The sequence below is a fragment of the Erythrolamprus reginae genome, chromosome 10, assembly GCF_031021105.1.
Source record: "Erythrolamprus reginae isolate rEryReg1 chromosome 10, rEryReg1.hap1, whole genome shotgun sequence".
In the NCBI taxonomy this organism is placed as follows: Eukaryota; Metazoa; Chordata; class Lepidosauria; order Squamata; family Dipsadidae; genus Erythrolamprus; species Erythrolamprus reginae.
The window spans coordinates 9899052-9924285 of record NC_091959.1 but is presented as its reverse complement, the minus strand read 5'-3'; the positions used below and the strand labels follow the sequence as shown (position 1 = coordinate 9924285).

General features: G+C 41.0%; 1 protein-coding gene across 3 annotated transcripts in view; it reads left to right on the top strand.

Annotated features, from left to right (window-relative positions):
- Nucleotides 1-819: 819 nt before the first annotated feature.
- Nucleotides 820-25234, top strand: part of CEP152 (centrosomal protein 152) — a 49533-nt gene continuing 25118 nt past the window's right edge. For 2 of the 3 annotated variants that reach the window (XM_070762348.1, XM_070762350.1), the window contains exons 1-14: nt 820-975; nt 1965-2077; nt 5040-5134; nt 5379-5448; nt 6375-6689; nt 8224-8374; nt 9860-10006; nt 12003-12142; nt 15031-15231; nt 17383-17530; nt 18374-18465; nt 18668-18828; nt 20080-20269; nt 23007-23108. In XM_070762348.1, the coding sequence (XP_070618449.1) occupies nt 1991-2077; nt 5040-5134; nt 5379-5448; nt 6375-6689; nt 8224-8374; nt 9860-10006; nt 12003-12142; nt 15031-15231; nt 17383-17530; nt 18374-18465; nt 18668-18828; nt 20080-20269; nt 23007-23108 (1899 nt within the window). In that variant the 5' untranslated portion in view covers nt 820-975; nt 1965-1990. The remainder of the gene's footprint in view (nt 976-1964; nt 2078-5039; nt 5135-5378; nt 5449-6374; nt 6690-8223; nt 8375-9859; nt 10007-12002; nt 12143-15030; nt 15232-17382; nt 17531-18373; nt 18466-18667; nt 18829-20079; nt 20270-23006; nt 23109-25234) is intronic. The other variant, XM_070762349.1, reaches the window with a different exon arrangement.

The following is a 25234-nucleotide window of genomic DNA, read 5'->3' as shown; positions in this document are numbered from 1 at the left end:
GCAATGAAGAAACAATCAATATTAATAAAAAATACCATCAGCGGAGAGGGACAGAATTCAGCATGTCATCTGATTGTCACAATAGCATCACAAAGAAGCCTAGACAGGTAGTCCAGACAGGAATATAAAGTTTTGGTGCTATTACATGCATTTTTATTTTTATGATGGTTCATGACTATAATCAAATATTTTATTAATAGCTTTCCAATTCAAATAGTTGTCCATTTGTAAAATACATTATATTATCATTCTCTCTCTCTCTCTCTCTCATATCTATCTATCTATCTATCTGTCTATCTGTCTATCTGTCTATCTGTCTATCTGTCTATCTATCTATCTATCTATCTATCTATCTATCTATCTATCTATCTATCTATCTATCTATCTATCTATCTATCTATCTATCTATCTATCTATCTATCTATCTATCTCAATTATAGGATGGTAATTTGTACAAATAAAACATTAGATAAGTAATTACATTCCGGGAATCTATTAGCATGTTTAAAACGGGTGGTAGGCAAAATGTTTATTGATAGACCTATGAATAAATCTGCAGGCACTTTAGCAAGAGTTTAAGCATTATTCTGTTCACCCTTATTAAATAATAGCATTTAATTTAAAGACCTTTAAGTAATTCTGCCCTCCCCTCGATCTCCCGATTGGGTGAACCTCCTAGCCAATCGCCGATCCGCTTTCCCTTCCCGCCAGCGCCCGCGCCAGCTTTCAAAAGCAATAGAGCGGCGCGAGGCAACCGAACTTGCTTACGGGAGGGGGAGGGCAGATGCGTAAAATCCCACCTTCCTCTCCTCGCCGACTCCCGACTTGACGAGATGACGTTTCGTCCCATTGGGTGGATGCGCCGTCCGTAAGCGCATGACCCTCCCCCCCGAAGGAACGGAAGGGTTAGGTTGTCACACGAAAGGACAGGAAAACAGGGGTCCTCCAGCGGGGATGCGAAGCGCCGAGGAGAAGGTGAGGCGTCCGGATTGCTGTTGTGGGGTCGTCTGGGGACGAGGGGAGTGAGGCCCGCCTCCTGGGGAACGTGGACGGCTGGGCCCCCGGGGGAAGCCCCCCCCCGGTGACGGTTACCGGTGGTTGCTATGGAAACGAGGCCTCGGCCTTCCCTTCTCCCGCGGCGCTTCGTAGTTTCCTTGACGACCCATCTTCGGAGGGACTTTTCAAAAGTTCCTCGCAGAGGCAGTTTTTGGCCCCCCCCAAAAAACGTTTACACACACACACACACACGCCGGTTCCTCACTGCGGACTAGAACCTTGACTGCCGTGAGAACGCACGCGCTTTCTTAAATTGGGGGGGGGGGGAGGACGGGGGATTGGAGAAGCGTGGATTATCTGTAATAGATGCTGGTAGAAGTGGCCGTAGTGTAAAAGGTAGTTATTGATCCGGGAATACATATAATATATCCCATGTGTGTGCATGTATATGTGTGTGTGTGTGTGTCTGTCTGTCTGACACTCTGTCTAGTTATTGATCCTGGAATACGTATAATATAATATATTAATATATCCTCTCTCTCTCTCTCTGTGTGTATGTATGTATTCTAAGCCAGAAGGATTTGGTTAACCTGTGGCTTGACACAAGAAACACTATTTGTATTTTATTTCACAAATAAGGTAATAACATATGCCACTTTTAGTCCGTTAGAACTGGTTATTGATATATAAATGAGGGATCAGTGAATTGGGAGAGGGCAATCTTTTAAATAGCTCCTACCTTTGAACAAGTGTGACTTAACACAGGCGGTGACACCTGTAACAGTAGCTGCCTGCACAAATTTCCTACACAACGTGCCCCGAAAATCAAGAGCTCAGCGATTAAAAGTTGTAGGAAACAAAAGAATACTTGAGAACTGAAATGTTACATTGGATTTGGCATTCTTTTGCCAAAGCCTTATAGGGTTAATTAATTGCACGTGGAATTTTATAGTAGCTAATTTTCACAGGTGGCCCAAGAAACGAGTTGGGAACGATGTCGCTGGATTTTGACAGTGCAGCTTTACAGATGCAACATGAAGAGGATGAATATGACCAAGAGGATTATGCTAGGGAGCAAGAGGTAAGAATTACCTGTTGGCAAAACAATTCTGTCTGCTCTCAAATCTTTAACTGCTATAATTTCACTGAGATTCAATTCAGCAAAGTTGTTGTTAGTTGTGAAGTCATGTCTGACCCATCGTGACCCTAACGTTCCTTCAGGCCTTCCTGTCCTCTACCATCCTCTGGAGTCCATTTAATCTCACGCCGACTGCTTCAGTGACTTCATCCAGCCACTTCGTTCTCTGCTGTCCCCTTCTTCTTTTGCCCTCAATCGTTCCCAGCATTCGACTCTTCTCCATTGAGTCCTTCCTTCTCATTCGGTGGCCAAAGTATTTGAGTTTCATCATCAGGATCTGGCCTTCTAAAGAGCAGCCAGGGCTGATCTCCTCTAGGACTGACTGGTTGGATCGCCTTACAGTCCAAGGGACTCGCAGGAGTCTTCTCCAGCACCAGAGTTCAAGGGCCTTCATTCTTTGGCCCTCAGCTTTCCTTATGGTCCAATTTTCACAGTTCTCTGTTTTTTAATATGCTGTCTAGATTTCTTCTCCAGGAGCAAGCGTCTTTTAATTTCTTGGCTGTAGTCCCCATCTGCAGAGATCTTGGAGCCCAGCAAAATAAAATCTGTCACTGCCTCTATTTCTTCCCCATCTATTTGCCAGGATTTGAGAGGGCCAGATGCCATGATCTTCGTTTTCTTAATGTTGAGTTTTAATCCAACTTTTGTACTCCGGAGAAGTTAGACACCACTTATTTCTGGAAGCTTTCACCAGCTACTTTAAAGCTAATGTTGTCTTTCAAAGATAACGTTTCTGTGACATCATAATCTGTTTGAATTTACTCTTTGGTTACTCATGATGTCAGCCTTATTGGAGGTGCTCCTTTAAAATCTGAATAAAAATCCCTTACTCATTTCTTCTGATTAAAGTTTCTGTACATCTCCAGGTTATCTGCTATTGCAACAAACTGAATTATGCCTCTTGCCTGGAGTATTTAGTAATGTGGGTAGCATGGAGACACGTATAGTGTTTTATGCAGTAGTTCAATATGAGTTTCTTATATATATTTTTTGTGAAAGCTAGGGCTGGTGGGAAAATGTCTCTTGTTAAGCATTTTGCTGCATTTCAGGGATTCCTTTTATATTTTTGGTACAGGACATTAGAAAGATTAATATATCACACCTATAGAAACAATAGTTTTATATTAGCAAAGCTGTTTGAAATGGATTTGGTCCCAGAGAATTATGGATTAGTATATTAGCTGATGTAGTTGTTATAAAGTTGACTTTTTTCTTACTTCATTTTAATTAGCATATAAATAAAAGTAAAGGCCAATACAAATAGGGCAGGACTTTATTTTAGATGTTTTCCTCATTGTGCTGAGTTTAATTGTGTTCATGTGAAATAAGATTTATTTGAAAGCAATTAGAAAAGTCAGTGATTTTCCTGGTCATTTTAGTGCTAGGAGTTATCCAGGTTTTCATAATGGCGGACTTTTAAAGTTTATTACTCTGGTTTGTCCTCATCTTATTTCTAGTCTGCTTCTTTCCCCCCAGTTAATAAGCACATAAAAGGCTCCATCGAAAAGAAATGTGGTAGATTACGATCTGATAACCGCTTATATTATTACATACAGTTTTCTAGTAAAGTTGTGAGAAAAAGAAAATGTACTGCACAGATGTATTTGTTGACATCCATTCTATATACCAAAATCTCACAGAAGGTTTAGAAGAACAAGTATATTCTATTCAGGACTCTTTGCACCAAGTAAGTTCAGAAGGAGTGTTTTTGTTTGAAAATATATTTAATTTGCTCAAAATAAACTGAATAGTGAATAGCTGAAATGGAGGGAACTGCGGTGGGAATATAATATAGATAGTCCTTGACTGACGACCAAAATTGACACCACCACCCCCAACCCCCAAATTTGAGTTGCTAAGTGAGTTTTGCCCCATTTTACAGCCTTTCTTGTGACAGTTGTTAAATGAATCACTGCAGTTTTTAAGTTAATAACACGGTTGTTAATTGCAGTTTCTTCACAATGCCTGAGATAAACAGTGTTTGGATGTGTGAGACAGATAGCTGCTGTGTGGTTGAGAAGGGGAATCAGCACCACTGGGGAAGGGAAAGCTCACACGAACGAATTAAGATTGTCTCACCCTAGTCCAGGGATAGGCAAAGTTTGCTCTTCCATGACTTGTGGACTTCCACTCCCAGAATTCCTGAGCTAGCGTGATTGGCTCAGGAATTCTGGGAGTTGAAGTCCACAAGTCATAGAAGAACCAACTTTGCCTCGCCCTGCCCTAGTCTTCTTGATTGTTTCTGAGATAGAAAGAGCCAGAGGTACTTTTAATTCTATACCCTGGGTCATATCAATATCACTTAGACTTATGTACTGCTTTACAGCCCCCTAAGCAGAGTCACCCTCTTGCCTCCAATAATCTGAGTCCTCATTTTATCTGCTTTGGAAGGATGGAAGGCTGAGTCAACAGGTCAAGATTGAACTCCTAATAGGGTTAGCCTGCAATACTGTATTCTAACCACTGGGCCACCATGGATCTTTGAAATATCTCTGATAGCAATATGTCATATTGAACAAGTTGTTTAAAATATAGTTCTCGAAGTTGGATCTCCTGGCAAGAAATAGCAAACTGAAAGTGGATCCACTTTTTAAAATTATTGATTAAAACACAGTTCTCAAAGCTGCATGTGTGCTAATTCTTCAAAGAGCCAGCTTTCATAATTGTACAGTATTTGTATAATGACTGTTCCCTAATTTCCTTCCTTACCTGCATTATTTGTGCTCTGTAAGAAACATTTGGGGCAGAACAGCTGAATAGCAACCATTAGACTGCCTCTGTAGCTACATTGTTAAGGTAGTTCTTTTAGTGCAAATTCCTCCGGTATTAAAGTCTAGAGAGTAGACAAGATACGTTTAGTACTAGATATTTGTCTCTTATTCCCATATTTGTTTTTCCCTTTCAGCTACAACAGCTATTGACGGACCTTCCTCATGACATGCTAGAAGACAGCGGAGATCAGCTTTCTGACTACAGTGCAGAACATGAAGAACACGAGCCGTAAGAAATCGTCACTTGACCACAACCTCTCCTTGCTCTGCAAAAATGTTGTAATTACACAATTCTGTACGGTGTGCACACATTCTCTTCCGAAATCTAACAGGAAAAAATGTAGTTACTCTCTGTGAGTGTATCTGGGTGTGTGTGCGTGTGAGAGAGAAACAGACAGACAGACAGAGACAGACAGACATCGCAATAAGACTGCAAATGAATAGGTTTTTAATACTTCCTTTTTTCCATATAGAGTGCATGAACCCTGGGATCAGGATGCCACCAAATGGAATGATCGCCCAGTTGCAACAAACCCATCGAGTGTGAGTTTTATTTGAATTGCTTTTGTACAAGTTTACAAGACCATCTCATTCAAAATGAATATTAAAATATTGTTCCGTCTGATTTGTTTCAAGCTGAATATGATGCTTTGCCATCCACCCACCCACCCATCTATCATCTATCTATCTATCTATCTATCTATCTATCTATCTATCTATCTATCTATCTATCTATCTATCTATCTATCTATCTATCTATCTATCTATCTTATGTATCTATCTTATGTATCTCATATTTATCTAACTATATTTTTATCTATCATAATCATCATCATCATTTACCTATATTTTTATCTCTCTATCTCTCCTGTCCTCTCCTGTCCAATATGTCTGCATGTAACTTTCAACAGAGTGAAATGGTGCATTGTAGGGACAACAAATTTTGAACTATCTGAGATGGAGTAACTTACAGGATGGGTCCAAAATCCGGGACCCGTGACTCTCATAGAATTGAAATTTGGCCGATTTGTGTAAAACTGGCTATTCTTAAGTGAGATAAATACCTCCATTTTTCCCCCAGTGAAGGTGGTTACATTAGACCAGGGTCCCCAAACTTGGCAACTTTAAGACTTGGGGATTTCAAGCTTGCTGAATTCTAGGAATTGAAGTCCATAGAGTCTTAAAATTGCCAAGTTTGAAGACCTCTGCATTACACATTCTGACAGTGGTGAAAGCATGAAGGAATCTATTAAAGTTCTGAAGTGATAATTAATATCAGTGTTCTTCCTAATCCTTCACTTGTGAGTGTTTATCCTGATTGCTATCCTAGCAATTGTAGAATAATAGAGCTTGAAGAGGTCTTGGAGGTCTTCTAGTCCAACCTAGTTATGCTCAGAGTCATCTTCTGAGGTAGAGATCATGTCTACTAGTATTCACTAAACAAATTTTATTCTCACGATCATGGGCAGGACCAGAATATGTTTGCCGACTGCTTTGTGTATGACCAAGGACACACCCCAAGTGAAATGCGTGCGAGTGACTGGCCCGTCCATCATAACGAGGCTGAAGATAAAAGCATGTTTGAGATCTCTGGCAGGGCCAGTGAAAACGGATCTGAAGATGTCTATCTTGGAGATGATTTCACAGCCCCCAGCCATTACCCACAAAACGGGGTATACGCTCTGCCACCCAATTTTCGAGCCTTCACAAATGCCCATCAGCAAGACTTCAGTAACCAGCACGGCATTGTAAATTTTGTTGATTCTCCGCAAGAACCCAAAAAGGTAGGTCTGTGTGGATGACCCTTCAATATTTGGTTGTGTCCCAATTTTCATACTGTAGCAGCGGCATTCTGGAATGAAACTAAAATGGAATTATAACTTCTGCGTTGTTCATTCGTGATTTTTTTAATACAAAATTAGAGCTTGTTTGAGAAAGAACACGTCCTGATGCAGCTCAAATAGGGCTTGAGACTCTGGTTTATTGTTCCTGTTAATACTTCATCTATTAATTACCAGGTTGTTTGCCTCATTTTTTTAATTTAAAAAAATGTAATTATAAAAATAGGAAACTGATTTGCTGCAGCTTCTGGTGTCCTTCTTACCTCCAAGAATGATTGTAGGCCCAATGGTCATCATAACCTTTCTTGAAGAAAAATCTCTGATTTTAGTAGCTTGTCTTGCTATGCAGAAAATACATTTTCATTTTCTGCAGAATGATGAATGAGCCACTTGTGTGTCCTATTTGAACTCTGCTATACTTTTATTTCTCTGTTTTTATTTCTTATTTATTTATTTTGTCAAGCACGTATTAAATAAAAGATATAGGTATAAACATGGTTGTTAATACATGACATGGACACGAATAAAAGGGGACATGGGATGGTAGGCACGTTGGTGTGCTTATGCACGCCTCTTAAAGACCTTTTAGCAATGGGGTGAGGTCAACAGTAGATAGTGTAAGGTTAAAGTTTTGGGGGTTTGGGGAAGAAACCGCAGAGTCAGGTAGTGCATTCCAGGCATTGACCACTCTGTTGCTGAAGTTGTATTTCCTGCAATCGAGCTTAGTGCAGTTTACCTTAAGTTTGTAACTGTTGTGTATTGTTGTGGCTGAATTGTTTGAAGCTGAAGTAGTCATTGATAGCTAGGACATTGTAGTAATGTAGGACATTATCTCAGGGACCGCCTTCTGCTGCATGAATCCCAGCGACCAGTTAGGTCCCACAGAGTGGGTCTTCTCCGGGCCCCGTCAACTAAACAATGTCGCTTGGCGGGACCCCGGGGAAGAGCCTTCTCTGTGGCGGCCCCGGCCCTCTGGAACCAACTCCCCCCCCAGAGATTAGAATTGCCCCCACCTTCCTTGCCTTTCGTAAGCTGCTTAAAACCCACCTCTGCCGCCAGGCATGGGGGAATTGAGATACTCTTTCCCCCTAGGCCTTTACAATTTTATGCATGGTATGTCTGTATGTATGTTTGGTTTTTATAATAATGGGTTTTTAACTGTTTTTAGTATTGGATTATTATTATATGCTGTTTTATTATTGCTGTTAGCCACCCCGAATCTCCGGAGAGGGGCGGCATACAAATCCAATTAATAATAATAATAATAATAATAATAATAATAATAATAATAATAATTTTACGTATTATGCTTAGGTCAGGTCGAAGGCAGCATGGCTCTATGTTGTCTAAGCCCAAAATTTCAAGTCTATCGGCATATAAACTTTATAATAAATCACTGGCACAGAATCTATCGGTACTTTATAATTAAAACTAAACAAATACATATCAGTTATACATTGTGTTGTTAAAATTGCAGTATGGTGCTTCAGAAACCAACAGCCAGTCTTTGGAGCCTTACAAAGTTGTCTATAAACCCTATCAGAAGAATGTTCAAAAAGCAGCTCCCATTTCATCAGAGGTAGAAGCGTTCGAAGAAATGCAACAAGAGTTTTTGGGTACCGGTGAAAGTAAGTATATGCTTTTTATTATACATGTTAATATTAGTTGAATCCTAGTTTCTTGTTGAATCAGGTAATTGTTTGTGAAGGTTTTCATCTCATGAGAAAGACCTGACACCCTGTTTTTCCAAGCACCAAATTACCAACAAATTGCAATGTTTTGAGTCTCTTACCTGGAATAAATAACTGAATTTCTAATCTTTCTGCTACCTAAGTAAACCATAGTACATAATTTAAAAGAAGTACCATGTTTTTTGGACTATAAGATGCACCGGACTATAAGACACAAGTAGATTGATACGAGGAAATCGGGGGAAAAAGGTTTTTGGCCTCTGCATGTCCCATATTCTCCCTCCCTGCCCCCCCAGTTTTTGGACTCCTGAACCCGAACGGGCCCACAGAGTGGTTCTGGGGGCTGGGGAGAGCGAAAACAGGATGCGCAGAGGGTTTGAGAGGTGAAAATGAGGCCCGTATTCAGTCTCCAAGACACACAGACATTTCTAGCCACTTTTTTGGGGTGGGGAAGAAAATATTTATTTTGTGTTTGTGTTTGTGTTTATTAGATTTGTATGCCGCCCCTCTCTGCAGACTCGGGGCGGCTCACAACACAATAAAAACAGTTTATAACAAATCTAATAATTTACAATTTAAGATATTTAAAAAACCCCATTATTAAGCAGACATACATGCAAGCATACGATACATAAATTGTATAGGCCCAGGGGGAGATATTTCAGTTCCACCATGCCTGGCGACAAAGGTGGGTATTAAGGAGTTTACGAAAGGCAAGGAGGGTAGAGGCAGTTCTAATCTCTGAGGGGAGCTGGTTCCAGAGAGTCGGGGCCGCCACAGAGAAGACTCTTCCCCTGGGGCCCGCCAACTGACATTGTTTAGTTGACGGGACCCAGAGAAGGCCAACTCTGTGGGACCTAATCGGTCGCTGGGATTCGTGCGGCAGGAGGCGGTCTCGGAGATATTCTGGCCCAATGCCATGAAGGGCTTTAAAGGTCATAACCAACACTTTGAATTGTGACCGGAAATTGATCGGCAACCAATGCAGACTGCGGAGTGTTGGAGTAACATGGGCATACTTAGGGAAGCCCATGACTGCTCTCGCAGCTGCATTCTGCACGATCTGGAATTTCCGAACACTTTTCAAAGGTAGCCCCATGTAGAGAGCATTACAGTAGTCTAACCTCAAGGTGATGAGGGCATGAGTGACTGTGAGCAGTGAGTCCCGGTCCAAATATTGTTTAGGTTTTTTTGGTTTTTTAAAAATAGTTTTTATTAAATATATTTACATTTAAAAAGACATCACATCATTCATGTTTCTTATAGTCTAAAAAATATGGTATCTAGCAAAGTTTGTCCAACAAGACTTACGTACTTCTGTCAAGAAAAAATTCTTGCCCTCGGGTGAGTTTATGGAATTGTGTATTTGGTTGAGAAAACCCTGTATATTTTATGTCTGATCTGCGGGAAACTTCATGTCAGTTGCAGGTTCTTCAGACAACATGCAAATTCTTCAGCTGCAGGTTCTGAATAAAGCAAAAGAAAGAACTTTAGGAGATCTTAATAACCAGCTGGAAGAAAAAGCACAGCACATTAGGTACCTGTCCCATCAGCTTGCAATTTTGAAAGGTAAATATGTCCAAAAGATGAAATTGCAGAAGTATAGAAACATAGAAGTCTGACGGCAGAAAAAGACCTCATGGCCCATCTAGTCTGCCCTTATACTATTTCCTGTATTTTATCTTAGGGTGGATATATGTTTATCCCAGGCATGTTTAAATTCAGTCACTGTGGATTTACCAACCATGTCTGCTGGAAGTTTGTTCCAAGGATCTACTACTCTTTCAGTCAAATAATATTTTCTCATGTTGCTTTTGATCTTTCCCCCAACTAACTTCAGATTGTGTCCCCTTGTTCTCGTGTTCACTTTCCTATTATACTTGGCCAACTTCTGTTATATGACGTATTAACTTACAGAATAACATTTGGAAGGGATTTTGGAAATTTCGAGTCCTTCCCCTGTTCAAGCAGGAGACCCCACCCCAGAACTGATGAAGGATGCTTCTTGTTTCCTTCACTTGTTTTGTGACAATTAAACCCACTTGTTAACTTTTATTAACTTAAACCCATTTAAGTTTTTTTGTTGTTGACCGATGAGAAACAATGTTGGGAATGTAGCAAATCTTAAGAGAAATAAGTGAGCCTTACTGCTTATGCTAAATTTAAAACAAGCATACAGGTGGTATTGTTTTCAAAAGCAATGCATAACAGGATACACCAACCCTCCCCAATGTTTTTAGGAGGGAAATGTTTTTAATAGGAAAGTGGACACAAGAACAAGGGGAAACAATCTGAAGTTAGTTGGGGGAAAGAGCAAAAGCAACGTGAGAAAATATTATTTTACTGAAAGAGTAGTAGATCCTTGGAACAAACTTCCAGCAGACGTGGTTGGTAAATCCACAGTAACTGAATTTAAACATGCCTGGGATAAACATATATCCATTGTAAGATAAAATACAGGAAATAGTATAAGGGCAGAGTAGATGGACCATGATGTCTTTTTCTGCCGTCAGTCTTCTATGTTTCTATGTTTTAAGGTGCTGCTTTCTATGATCCAAAGTGTAGTAACCTCTGGTAATTTGGGGGAATTGCATCCTAAACTAAATCTTAAGGGTGCTTGCTTGAGTACTGATAACTTTCTGGATTAAAGATGCTAGCTTGTTTGTTATATGTGGAACATTTAATCAAACTTAGAAACATAGAAACATAGAAGTCTGACGGCAGAAAAAGACCTCATGGTCCATCTAGTCTGCCCTTATACTATTTTCTGTATTTTATCTTAGGATGGATATATGTTTATCCCAGGCATGTTTAAATTCAGTTACTGTGGATTTATCTACCACATCTGCTGGAAGTTTGTTCCAAGGATCTACTACTCTTTCAGTAAAATAATATTTTCTCATGTTGCTTTTGATCTTTCCCCCAACTAACTTCAGATTGTGTCCCCTTGTTCTTGTGTTCACTTTCCTATTAAAAACACTTCCCTCCTGGACCTTATTTAACCCTTTAATATATTTAAATGTTTCGATCATGTCCCCCCTTTTCCTTCTGTCCTCCAGACTATACAGATTGAGTTCATGAAGTCTTTCCTGATACGTTTTATGCTTAAGACCTTCCACCATTCTTGTAGCCCGTCTTTGGACCCGTTCAATTTTGTCAATATCTTTTTGTAGGTGAGGTCTCCAGAACTGAACACAGTATTCCAAATGTGGTCTCACCAGCATTCTATATAGTGGGATCATAATCTCCCTCTTCCTGCTTGTTATACCTCTAGCTATGCAGCCAAGCATCCTACTTGCTTTCCCTACCGCCTGACTGCACTGTTCACCCATTTTGAGACTGTCAGAAATCACTACCCCTAAACTTAATTCACTATTGTGGGTAATAAATAATAACATTTTCTAAAATCCCATAAATTTGAGATTAAAAATCTCAGAATTCCGAAATAGGTGCTATTTTGCATAGTGTTCTATTTTAGCCCCACCCACTACCCCCAAAAAAGTATGTTGCAAATGTTAATAGTAACTGAAAAGTAATGTAAATGTTGCTTTTTTCTTTTTTAAAGACGAAAAGGATGGCATGTATCTTAGCCTCCAAGAAAGTCAAAAGCTCTACCAAAATAGCAAGGAAAGAGAAGTTCAACTTGAAGGCCAAATAAAAGCTCTCGAAGGCCAAATTCAGACTCTGACAGCTAACGAAGAGCAGGTAGGATAATACGTATGATCATGTAAGGGATTTGAAACTGCTTGCTAAATAATTTATTTAGAGGGTGACACGGAACAGTAAAAGCTCAAAAGTGCTAGGGCCAGAGCATCATTCCTCAAGCAAACCAAAGAGTTCATTTCGTCTTCTGAAAAGCTGAACATGGAGATGAAATTATTGGAAATTTGGAAAACCAACATGTATTAAGTTAAAGTACTATGTGGCTTGTTGATTTTGGCTCAGCATGTTGTGGGAACATAGCTATTGTAAACCATTATTTATAGCTTGCCCAGGCAGCAAACCATTCTTAAACCATAACATTCATGACAAGTGGGTTTAATCATATTCAAACTTTGAGGTTGCTGCAATATAAGTGCCGCCTCTATGATGGTTGAATCAGGCAGGATTCCCTTGGGTACCATTTGTTGGGGGTCAGGGGAAAGGGACGGTTTTGCCTTCTCTTTCTGCTCAAGATCCCCATGTACAATTGGTGGGCCACTGTGTGACATAGAATGTTGGACTCAATGGGCTTTGGCCTAATTCAGCATGACTCTTCTTATGTCCTTACGTTTCTGGGAACCTAGCAACACAGATATTTGAGGTTTGAGGAGAAGATCAAGTCCCCCAGCAATGTTTGACCTACAGCCAGCTTGGAGTAACGACAATACAAATACTCCTCACTTATTGACTTTGTTTAACAATCCTTCAAACTTACGCAGGATATTTGCGTCCTTTTTCTCAGCGTCTTGAAAAAAAGATTTGCCGCTAATGTACTTACCTGAAAATTATATTACTGGAACTACACTATAGTGTAGTTCAAGTAATATAATCTTTATAGCTATTGTATATCAAAAGTTTGCATATTTTATGGCTCCCAGGTTTTCATTTTAAAAAAAAGCTTTTATTGGAAATTCATAAAAACAAACCGAAGTACAGTACATACAAAAAATAGAGATGTACTGTATAATATGTATATAAAGTAAAATAAGCAAGGGAAGAGAGATTAAGATATCTCGGGTTTTCATTTTTAATTGAATCCCATATCTTTATGGACCATGCTGGTGTAGTGGTTAGAAGGCAGCACTTCAAGCCAATTCTGCCAACTGTTAGCAGTTTGATTTGCAACGGCTCAAGGTTTACTCAGCCTTCCATCCTTCCGAGGTGGGTAAAATGAGGACCCAGATTGTTGGGGGGAAATATGCTGACTCTGTAAACCACTTCGAGAGGGCTGCAAAGCACTGTGAAGCGGTAGATAAGTTTAAGTGCTATTGCCGTTGCATTATTCATTTATTTATTTATTTATTTATTTATTTATTTATTTATTTATTGGATTTGTATGCCGTCCCTCTCCGCAGACTCGGGGCGGTTAACAACAGCAGTAAAACAGTATACAGTGATCCCTCGATTAGCACGGTCTCGATTAGTGCGAAACGCTACAACACGGTTTTTCAAAAAATATTAATTAAAAAATACTCCACGGTTTTTTTGCTATACCACGGTTTTTCCCACCCGATGACATCATACGTCATCACCAAGAGTCACTTCTCTGTCTCTTTCTCTTTCTTTCCTGTCATTCTCTGCTTCAATCATTTTCTCATTTCTTTTTTTCTCCCCTTTTTTCTATCATTTCTCTCTCTCTTTCTTCCTCTCTCACACTCTCTTCCTCCCTTCTCTCTCCCCCCCTCCACTTGCCCACGAGAAGAAAAAAAGCAACCTCTGCCGGGCAGCTCCCCTTGTGCCCCCGCTTTGTGCCTGCCTCTTTTGGGGATTTTTTTTTCTTTTCTTTTTTGCGCTGGCGGCGGGAGCTGTTGGGGAGGGCTCTGCCAGGAAGGGCTGTGTCAGCGGCGAGGTGGCCGCGCCGTTATTGTTCCTTCTAAGCTGCTGAATGGGGGCGCCGTTATTGTTCCTTCTAAGCTGCTGAATGGGGGCGGAGGCAACAGCGGAGCCCGGCGCTGGGGCCATGCGAGGCTGTTCATCCAGGGGGGCGTGGACTGGCAAGTCGCCCTCCTTTCTCTCTCTTTCTCTCTTATACCACACCGGTAACAGGGAGAGAAAGAGAGAGAGCGGAGGGCACCTTGCCGGTCCACGCCCCCCTAGATGAGCGGCTCCGCATGGCCCCAGCGCCGCCCAGGCAAAGGGGAAACCCCGAGATCGCTTGCCGCTTGCCGTATTGCAGCGAAGGAGGCGAAGCAAGGCTCCAAGCTGCAATACGGCAAGCAGCAAGCGATCTTGGGGTTTCCCCTTTGCCTGGGCGGTGGGAAGACCCAGGGAAGGTTCCTTCAGCCACCCAACACCTGATCCGCTCCGCAGCGCGGCAGCAGCGAGGAGCCGAAGATGGGGTTTCCCCTTTGCCTGGGCAACGGGGAAACCCCATCTTCGGCTCCTCGCTGCTTCCGCGCTGCGGAGCAGATCAGCTGTTGGGCGGCCGAAGGAACCTTCCCTTGGTCTTTCCCGCCGCCCACACGCAAACTCCACCATCTGTGCATGTGCGGCCATGAAAAAAATGGCGCGCATGCGCAGATGGTGTTTTTACTTCCGCACCACTATAACGCGGAAATCGATTAGCGCGGGAGGTCTTGGAACGTAACCCCCGCGCTAATCGAGGGATCACTGTATAATAAAATCCAATACTAAAAACAGTTAAAAACCCATTATGTAAAAATCAAACAGACATACAGACATACCATGCATAAAATTGTAAAGGCCTAGGGGGAAAGGGTATCTCAGTTCCCCCATGCCTGGCGGCAGAGGTGGGTTTTAAGCAGCTTACGAAAGGCAAGGAGGGTGGGGGCCATTCTAATCTCTGGGGGAAGTTGGTTCCAGATGGTCGGGGCCGCCACAGAGAAGGCTCTTCCTCTGGGTCCCGCCAAGCGACATTGTTTTGTTTGCAGCTGATCAAACAATCCAAGGTTGCAGAAGTGGCCATGGAAAGTATGCAGCAGCAGCTTTTGGAACTCCGCCGTTCTGACGCTCTTCAGCGTGCAAGGGAGCAACACGAAGCTATCGTAGCGGCATTGAAGCAGAAACTGGACGAGCAGACTTCATCTTTGCAACAAAAACTTGATGTGAAGAATGCGTCCCTCCAGGAGCAGGTCAGATTTGATTGATTGATTAATTGGATTTACATGCCTTCCTCACAAGATGAAAATGCCCTCGCAACGAGTTACAGAACATTACAGAACTTGGTTTTCTTTGCTCCATAAGCTTCATAGACCCGAATCTTCATTTGCTAATTGACTTACAACAGTTCACTTAGCAATGGCACAAAGGCACTGAAAAAAAAAAGATTTCTGGCTGTTTTTCACCCTTAATGGCCATTACAACATTCCCATGGACACATGATCAGAATTCAGATACTTAGCAACTGGCTCATATTTATGATTGATTGATTGATTAATTGGATTTGTATGCCGCCCCTCTCCGTAGATTCGGGGCGGCTAACAACAATGATAAAAACAACATGTAACAATCCAATCCAATACTAAAATAACTAAAAAAAACCTTATTATAAAAACCAAACATACGTACAGACATACCATGCGTAAATTGTAAAGGCCTAGGGGGAAAGAATATCTCAGTTCCCCCATGCCTGGCGGCAGAGGTGGGTTTTAAGAAGCTTACGAAAGGCGAGGAGGGTGGGGGCAATTCTAATCTCTAGGGGGAGTTGGTTCCAAAGGGCCGGGGCCGCCACAGAGAAGGTTGCAGTGTCCCTGGTTCATGTCATAATAATATTATTAATAGCTGCAGTGATTTACTTAACAATTGTGGCAAGAAAGGCTGTAAAATGGAGCAAAACTCACTTAACAACTGTCTTGCTTAGCACCAGCAATTTTGGCCTCAATTGTGGTTATAAGTCAGCAACTACCTGTATTAAGCTTTATTTCAGTATGAGCAGGAGTAAAATAAGAGCAAATATCAGAGTGAATGTTTGCCGGTCTATTTTAAAGACAATAGACCCCTAAAATATATTTGGCTCCCTGTTACAGTCCTAATTTAAACATAATTTATAATATATTAACAGTATACAGTGAACCCTCGATCATCGCGAGGGTTCCGTTCCAGGACCCCAAGCGATGATCGATTTTTCGCGAAGTAGCGGTGCGGAAGTAAAAACACCATCTGCGCATGTGCAGATGGTGTTTTTACTTCCACCGCCGCAGCGCGTTGCTGGGGAGCGCGCGTGCGTTGCTGGGGCCGCTCCTCAGCTGGGGAGCGGATCTGGGGTTTCCCCAAGCGCGCGCGCGTTGCTGGGGCCGCTTCCCAGCTGGGGAGCGGATCTGGGGTTTCCCCAAGCGCGCGCACGTTGCTGGGGCCGCTTCCCAGCTGGGGAGCGGATCTGGGGTTTCCCCAAGCGCGCGCGCGTTGCCGGCTCCGCTTCCCAGCTGGGAAGCGAAGCTAGGCTGCCCCAAGCGCGCGCGCGTTGCTGAGGCTGCTCCCCAGCTGGGGAGCGGATCTGGGGTTTCCCCAAGCGCGCACGCGTTGCCGGCTCCGCTTCCCAGCTGGGGAGTGAAGCTAGGCTGCCCCAAGCTCGCGCGCGTTGCTGGGGCTGCTCCCCAGCTGGGGAGCGGATCTGGGGTTTCCCCAAGCGCGCGCGCGTTGCCGGCTCCGCTTCCCAGCTGGGAAGCGAAGCTAGGCTGCCCCAAGCTCGCGCTCGCCGCCCGCCCGCCCACAGCGGAGCTAGGCTGCCCCAAGCTCGCGCGCGCCGCCCGCCCGCCCACGCTGTTGCCGGCTCCGCTTCCCAGCTGGGAAGCGGAGCTAGGCTGCCCCAAGCTCGCGCTCCAGCCCACCGCCGCTGGGGTCTTACCGGGGCAAGAGGGGGAAGACCCAGGAAAGCCTCTGCCCGGCGGGGAAATTCCACCATCTACGCATGCGTGGAAGGGCACGCATGCGCAGATGGTGGAGTTTACTTCCGGGTTGAAAACTAGCGAAATAGCCCTTTCGCGATCCTTGAGGACGCGAAACTCGAGGGTTCACTGTATATAACGATAAATTAATACTTTTATTGCTAGATGTGCTCTATTCTTTGTGACATGGGACCTGAATGTTTCCTCCAGGGTTATGTAGCTTTTCTAAGTAGAGTTAAAAAAAAATGCAGAAACAGAAAAATAGACATCAATGGAACCAAATTTTTAGCTAGAAGTCATATAAACATTAGGGAAGTAAAGATGAATAGTAAAGTTTATTGGATAGATGTGTAAGTGAAATATACGAAGGCTTATACATTGTGCTCCATCTTTTATCAGATAGAAATGTGTTGCCATCTAAAGGAGCATGTGAAACAGCTTGAAAGAACACTTGAAGGAAGTAAATTAGAAAAAAATGAAATAATAAATCGTCTCTCAAGAAGTCTAGAAGAAAGCCAAAACCAGTGTGCAAATTTATTACAAACAGGTGTGTTCTTTTTAAAAAAAATACATTGTTAACTATATTTAAATAGCCACCTTTGCAGTAGTCATCATTGAAAGTTTAATCTCAGTGCTTACATTTTCTTAGATGACTAACATATCAAATACAGCATTTTACTTTTGTGTGTGTTTGTCTTAAAACAGGAGTGGGGAACTATGGCCATGCTCTGGCTGTGAGTTGAAGTCCACAAATAATAAAAAGGCCATAATTCCCTACCTCTGTCTTAAAATGACATTCTAATAGCAGCTGCTGAAAATCTAATGGCGCCAGAGGCCTTATGTTAGGAAGGGAAGAATGGACGTTGCAATTTCAAAGTTCTGAAATTGGTCTTGCATAATAAAGTGAATAAACAGTGACAAATTTCACAGAATGGTCCTCAATCCAGAGTTTTAAAAAATCCTGCTGGCTAAGAAGTAGCATTGCATGTTACCGAAGGATATTTAAGGTGGAAGTTATAATTAGACATCTTTTTATTTTTAACCCTCCATTCTATCAAGGCAGCCTTAGCTAGCAGCTTCACAGTTTCCTTTAGCTTCAAATACCCCAAAGAAAAGCAGATATACTTGACTTACTCCTCTGTCATTGTTTTAATTTTAATATAGGAGATAAGCTAAAATGAAATTCCACAGTTCCAAGAGCTAAAAACAAAACAGTTCCGGCGTAACACTCTTTCCACCATAAAATTACAATATCCCTATATTTGTTATAACAGAGGAACCTAGAGTACGGTTTAAATTATTGGAAATGGGCTGTTTCAATTGAGCTTGTATCTTCTTGTCTTAAATGTTTTCTATCATATATTCATAAATTCATTCTTATTCCTTACAGGCTTAGTAACGGAGACAAATCAATTACGTCTGCAACTTCAACAAGCTCACTCTGCACAGTTATTAGGCAATGAAATGAATAAAGCTCTTCAGGTTCATGGTTTTTTTTTTTTTCTTAAATATTGTAGGAATGAATTTATGTGGATCAGTATAAAATTAAAAATGCTTAATAAGAAATGCCTCCATTGGAGAATATAACTCTTATGGAAACTAGATGATTGTTTTATTCCATAGTGCTGAAAATGAGATTGAATTTGTTTCCTGTTTATCTGACTCTGAGCATCCCTATTTATAGGAGGAGATAAAGGAACTAAAAGAAGAAATTGTTCTATATGAATCAGCCGCAAAACATGGTGTGTTTCTCAAGGATCCAGCTGGAAATCTGAATGCGGAATTAACAGATTCATACGTAGATTTGGGCATTAAGCAAACCAACAAGAATGCCAGATTACAGAGGTAATTACAGATTAATGCCTTTGTCATTTAAAACAAAATAGGTATTAAGAAACTTTCAAGGGATATTTCTCCATATTCTCAGCTTCTTCCAATCGTTACATTTGCAAATAATAGACAATCTCCCTCCCCCTTGGGCAGAAATAATTTTACATGGGAACTTTTACCGGACTCTCCTTCAAGAAACGAAATGGAAGATATTTTGATATGCATAGTCTCTTCATAGCATAGCATCCGGTACAGTGGTTCTCAACCTGGGGGTTGGGACCCCTTTGGGTGTCGAATGACTATTTCACAGGGATTGCCTAAAACCATAGGAAAAGACAAATTTCCTATGGTGTTAGGAAGTAAAGCTTCTATTCTGGTGCCTTGGAACATATTTTTACAATCCGACCAATCAGGTGTTTACAGTGGAGGTGTCCCTCTAATCTAATCCCTCTAACCCTAACCCTAACCCGTTCAATTTTGTCAATATCTTTTTGTAGGCATTGACAAAATTGAACGGGTCCAAAGACGGGCTACAAGAATGGTGGAAGGTCTTCAGCATAAAACATATCAGGAATGACTTCATGAACTCAATCTGTAGAGTCTGGAGGACAGAAGGAAAAGGGGGGACATGACTGAAACATTTAAATATGTTAAAGGTTTAAATAACCTAGCAGTTAGAAAGCATACAAATGCAAATAGATTAATAGGTACCACTTTGGTGGGAAGGTAACAGCATTCCATGTGCCTTTGGCATATAACCATGCTGGCCATGACCATGGAAGTGTCTTCAGACAACGCTGGCTCCCTCAGCCAAGAGACGGAGATGAACAACATGCTCTAGAACCAGATGATTCTGATTCTGATTGACAGGGAAACCTTTACTTTTTCATTTAAGAATAATACTCAGTCAAAATAAGACATAACTGCCCTCTTCTCAATGTTTTGCCATGGTTTGTTCAACCATAATTGTTCGGATTCACACAAGTGAAAATTAAACAAGCCCTTATGACCTGGTTTGCTGCTTTGACTGTTTTTTATTTTATTTTAAATAAACTACAATAGCTAGATTCACACAGCAGATGAAACAATCATTGGTATCAAAAAAGCAGAGCACTCTGTGGCTGAAAAGCATATTATAACAATATAATTTTTAATTCGGGGTAGCTTACGCGCAATCTTTGGTCGTAATTTTATGCCGTTCAGAATTTCTAATATAATCTCCTGGATGATTAACTTCTCCCCTCTCTTACTTTTAATTTTTGACAGTTGTTTATTGAATAAAGAAACAGATAAAGGACTTTCTAAAGACGAAATAATTTTAGAGCTAAAGGTCGAAATGGAACGGATATTGAGCAGTAACAAAACGAAGAGGAGTCGGATTTCTCGATTGCAAAATGACCTTGAAGATTGTCACAAGACTGTACAAGAACTGAAGCAGCAGCTGATAAACTCAAATGTATGTGAGAATTGTTACTTAGTTTGTATGTCAATAACTTTTGATATGGATATAATCTTCTATTTTATGAAAGTGGCTGTTAGCGACAGTAATAAAAATTACCTGTTCTCTCTATTTCATACACATTAAAAAGTTAACCCGGGGGGCTTCTCAGCAGCCTCCCGAAAGTAACTCCGGGGGGCTTCTCAGCGGCCTCCCGAACGCCGAACCCGGAAGTTCAGGTTTGGCGTTAGGGTTCAGGAGGACACTGAGAAGCCCCCCGGCTGTTTTAAAAGGTGACAGCTGGGCGGCGGGGCTTCTCAGCGGCCTCCCGAACTTTTGCCGAACTTCTGGGTTTGGAGTTCGGGAGGCCGCCGAGAAGCCCCACCGCCCGGCTGTCACCTTTTGAAACAGCCGGGGGGCTTCTCGGCAGCCTCCCAAACGCCGAACCTGGAAGTTCGGGTTTGGTGTTCAGTGGGGTGACAGGGTGGCGGCATTTTTTTGCGTTTTTTTTTCCATTGGACGGATTAATTGATTTTACATTGTTTCCTATGGGAAACAATGTTTCGTCTTACGAACTTTTCGTCTTACGAACCTCCCCCGGGAACCAATTAGGTTCGTAAGACAAGGTATTACTGTATTTCTATTTTATTCAACCTAATCATTTTCCCCCATTGTAGTTGCATAGCTCAGTTATGACTGATCTTGTCTCAGTTTCCCCCAGGGGTAGCTTTGATCAAAATACAAGTTTCACCACAACTTCGGAATGCATTGGGTGGACAACTTGTTTTGATAAGTAACACACAAGAAATATTGCGGTGAATTGTGAATTAATATTTAGAGGACAGGATGTTGGCTGTTAACGGAATAAACTGTTGCTGCAGAAATCCCCCAAGAAAAGATTACTGTAGAGAACCTGAAGTCTTCCAGATGTTGCTGACTTTCAAACTCTAGAAAGCGTCCATTGTTGGCTTTGCTGAATGAGACTGCTGAGAATTTCAGTTAAGCCGCAGGTTTCTAACATCTGAGCAAAAGAGAAACATTAGCGATGAAACAAAATTGCTGCTTTGTTTGCTGACAAAAAATGTCAATTTGTAAGTAATTGTTTGTTTTGTAAGCACTCTCGTGCCAGAAATCAGATCGAGGGAGACAGATGTTACCCGGAGCACAGAAAGCTCACTTAGCGAAAGCAACCTTGTAGTAGAGAATTTGGATAGCTGTAGGAAGAAAGAGAACAATGACAAGGGATTAGAAAGACATAACTGAAGTAGCAAACACTCAACTGACCATGTAAGCAATAAACATTAGAAACATAGAAACATAGAAGTCTGACGGCAGAAAAAGACCTCCTGGTCCATCTAGTCTGCCCTTATACTATTTTCTGTATTTTATCTTAGGATGGATATGTGTTTATCCCAGGCATGTTTAAATTCAGTTACTGTGGATTTATCTACCACGTCTGCTGGAAGTTTGTTCCAAGGATCTACTACTCTTTCAGTAAAATAATATTTTCTCATGTTGCTTTTGATCTTTCCCCCAACTAACTTCAGATTGTGTCCCCTTGTTCTTGTGTTCACTTTCCTATTAAAAACACTTCCCTCCTGGACCTTATTTAACCCTTTAATATATTTAAATGTTTTGATCATGTCCCCCCTTTTCCTTCTGTCCTCCAGACTATACAGATTGAGTTCATAGAATAGAATAGAATTCTTTATTGGCCAAGTGTGATTGGACACGCAAGGAATTTGTCTTGGTGCATATGCTTTCAGTGTACATAAAAGAAAATATAGATTTGTCTTTTTTAAAAAAACAAATATTTTTTCATTGGTTTATTTACTAAATTAACAACAAATGGAAAATACATAAAAGAAAACGTGCCCATCACCCATAAGAACCCCACCACCATTTAGGGGGTTATATTATTTACAATAGGTTTCAATTTCTTCCTTAGCTCCGGTTTATATTTCTTTACATACAAAAAGTGATTGGAATTTATTTTTCACATTGTCGTCATAAATTCTACTAAAGATATAGTTTTTCACCCTATTCCATCGTGCCATCAGCTTCTCAAATTTATTTTCATCAAAGTTATTTAATCTTATTTCCATAATTTCGAAATGGATGTGGTCCACCATGTACCAGTACCAATTCTGGATTGTCCATTTATTGCTATCTTTCCACCCTAATACCACTACTGCTTGAGCGCTTTCCAAAGCTGCTGTTTTGATTTCTTTAAATTCTCGTAATTCCCCATATTTAACTAGTATTGCTAATTCTTTTGTAATTATCCAATTAATGTTTAGCATATTATTTATTTCATTCTGTACTTCCTTCCAAATTTTTTGAACTTGAACACCTTCCCAGAGCATATGCATAAAAACTCCTTTTATTTGGCAACCATGCCAGCAATTTCCTTTCCCTTTCTCCTGGAAGTGTGCTAGTTTTACTGGCGTGAAATACCATTTATGTAAAATTTTCCTTCTCATCTCTCTAATTGTTGTATTTTTTATCTTATGTATATTTTCTACTACTTCTTCCATCTCGCTTTCATTAATCCGTAATTCATTTTGCCAATAATTTTGTCAAGAATCATGAGATACAACACTTAATGATTGTCATAGGGGTCAAATAAGCAATGAAGAAACAATTAATAAAAATCTTAGGATACAAGCAACAAGTTACAGTCATACAGTCCTAAGTGGACTGACAGGCATTTTCTGAACTAACAGGCATTTTCTGAACTTTTATTTTATATTAGGCCAAAGGGAAAAACATGGAGAGTCTACCTGATTCCACAGAGTGTCGTTCCTCTGATGAAAGGCTCAAAAAAGAAAACCAGGAATTGCAACAGGAAATTGAGGTACTTTCCCCCCCCTGTCTCAGGATGAAGTATCATTAGTGTCTAATTGGGTAAGATATTCCCATACTGTGATCCAATTTGGGAAAGAAAATAAAGGAAGAGCCTTCTCTGTGGTGGCTCCGACCCTCTGGAATCAGCTCCCTCCAGAGATTAAAACTGCCCCTACCCTCCTTGCCTTTCGTAAACTCCTTAAAGCCCACCTCTGTCGTCAAGCGTGGGGGAACTGAAACATCTCCCCCTGCCTATGTAGTTTTCTGTGTATGATATGACTGTATGTATGTTTTTTATATATTGGGGTTCCTTGTTTTTAGACTTTTTAAAATGTATTATTGTTATTTTAGAGTTTAACTATTAGATTTGTCACTATATATTGTTGCTGTGAGCCACCCCGAGTCTGCGGAGAGGGGTGGCATACAAATCTAATAAATAATAATAATAATAATAATAATAATAATAATAATAATAATAATAATAATAATAAAACTAGAGGATTTGTCTTATAAAATCAGACAAATCTGGGGTTAATTAATTTTCTGTAAGTTAAAGAACATCAGGTGGATCATTAAACTTGAACATGGGACATTCATTCATTCATTCATTCATTCATTCATTCATTCATTCATTCATTTGATTGTTTTTATGCCGCCCCTCTTCTTAGACTCAGGGCGGCTTACATGTTAGCAATAGCCCTTTTTAACAGAGCCAGCCTATTGCCCCCACAATCCGGGTCTTCATTTTACCCACCTGGGAAGGATGGAAGGCTGGGTCAACCTTGAGCTGGTGATGAGATTTGAACCTCTGACCTGCAGATCTAGCAGTCAGCTTTAGTGGCCTGCAGTACTGCACTCTACCCACTGTGCCACCTTGCCTCTATTTTCCCCCACCCCCTTTGCTAAACCAGGCATGGGTGTTGCCTGTACATGGCGCATCAGGCCCGTGGGGCAGGAGTTTGACAGCCCTACTCTTTGCACAGAAATGCCTGTTTGTAGAAAAGCATTCATAATAGTCCTTGGAAAACCAACAGAATAACAGAGTTGGTGGGGGCCTTGCAGGTCTTCTAGTCCAATCGTCTTTTCAGGCAGGAAATCCTATATCAAATATTTATCAAATATCTTTTTAAAAATTTCCAGTGTTGGATCATTCACAACTTCTAGAGGCAAGTTGTTCCACTGGTTCAGGAAATTTCTCCTTAGTTCTAAGTTTCTTCTCTCCATTATTATTATTATTATTATTATTATTATTATTATTATTATTATTATTAATCAGATTTGTATGCCGCCCCTCTCCGCAGACTCGGGGCGGCTTAGTTCCATCCACTGCCTTTTGTCCTGTCTTTAGGTGCTTTGGAGAGTCCTTAACCAAGCTGAAGTTCCACCAACTGTTAGATAGATACAGTATGTCACAGAAATGAGTACACACCCTCACATTTTGTAAATATTTAAGTATATATAATATCTTTTCATGTGATAACACTGAAGAAATGACACTTGGCTACAATGTAAAGTAATGAGTAGACAGTTGTATAACAGGGTAAATGTGCTGCCTCCTCAAAAATAACGCAACACACAGTCATTAATGTCTAAACTGTTGGCAACAAAAATGAATACACCCGTAAATGATAATGTTCAAATGGGGCCCAAGTAGTCATTTCCCTCCGGTGTTATTTCTTTAGTGTTGTCACATGAAAAAATATACTTTAAATATTTACAAAATGTAACAGTACTCACTTCTGTGACATATTGTATGTGGCTGGAAACCCATAGAATTAACACCCCAATTTATTAGGGGCCACAACCGCGGGGCAGGGCCTTCTTTGTGGCTGCCCCTGCTCTATGGAACCAACTAGCCCCTTATGTCTGTACTGCTCCCACCCTACTGGCCTGGAAAGCTATGAATAGTACATCTCTCATGGCCAAACTGTATGAATGATGTGTATTCGTGTGATTATGACTGTTTTTTAAAAAATAACAAATGGGTTTTTATTATGGGGGTTTTATAGTTTTAGGTATTATATTCAACTTCTTTTTATTGTTCTGTATCTATTTGTATTTACATCATTATTGTAAGCTGCCCTGAGTCCTTTGGGATTGGGCGGCATAGAACTCGAATAAATAAACTTGGAAATT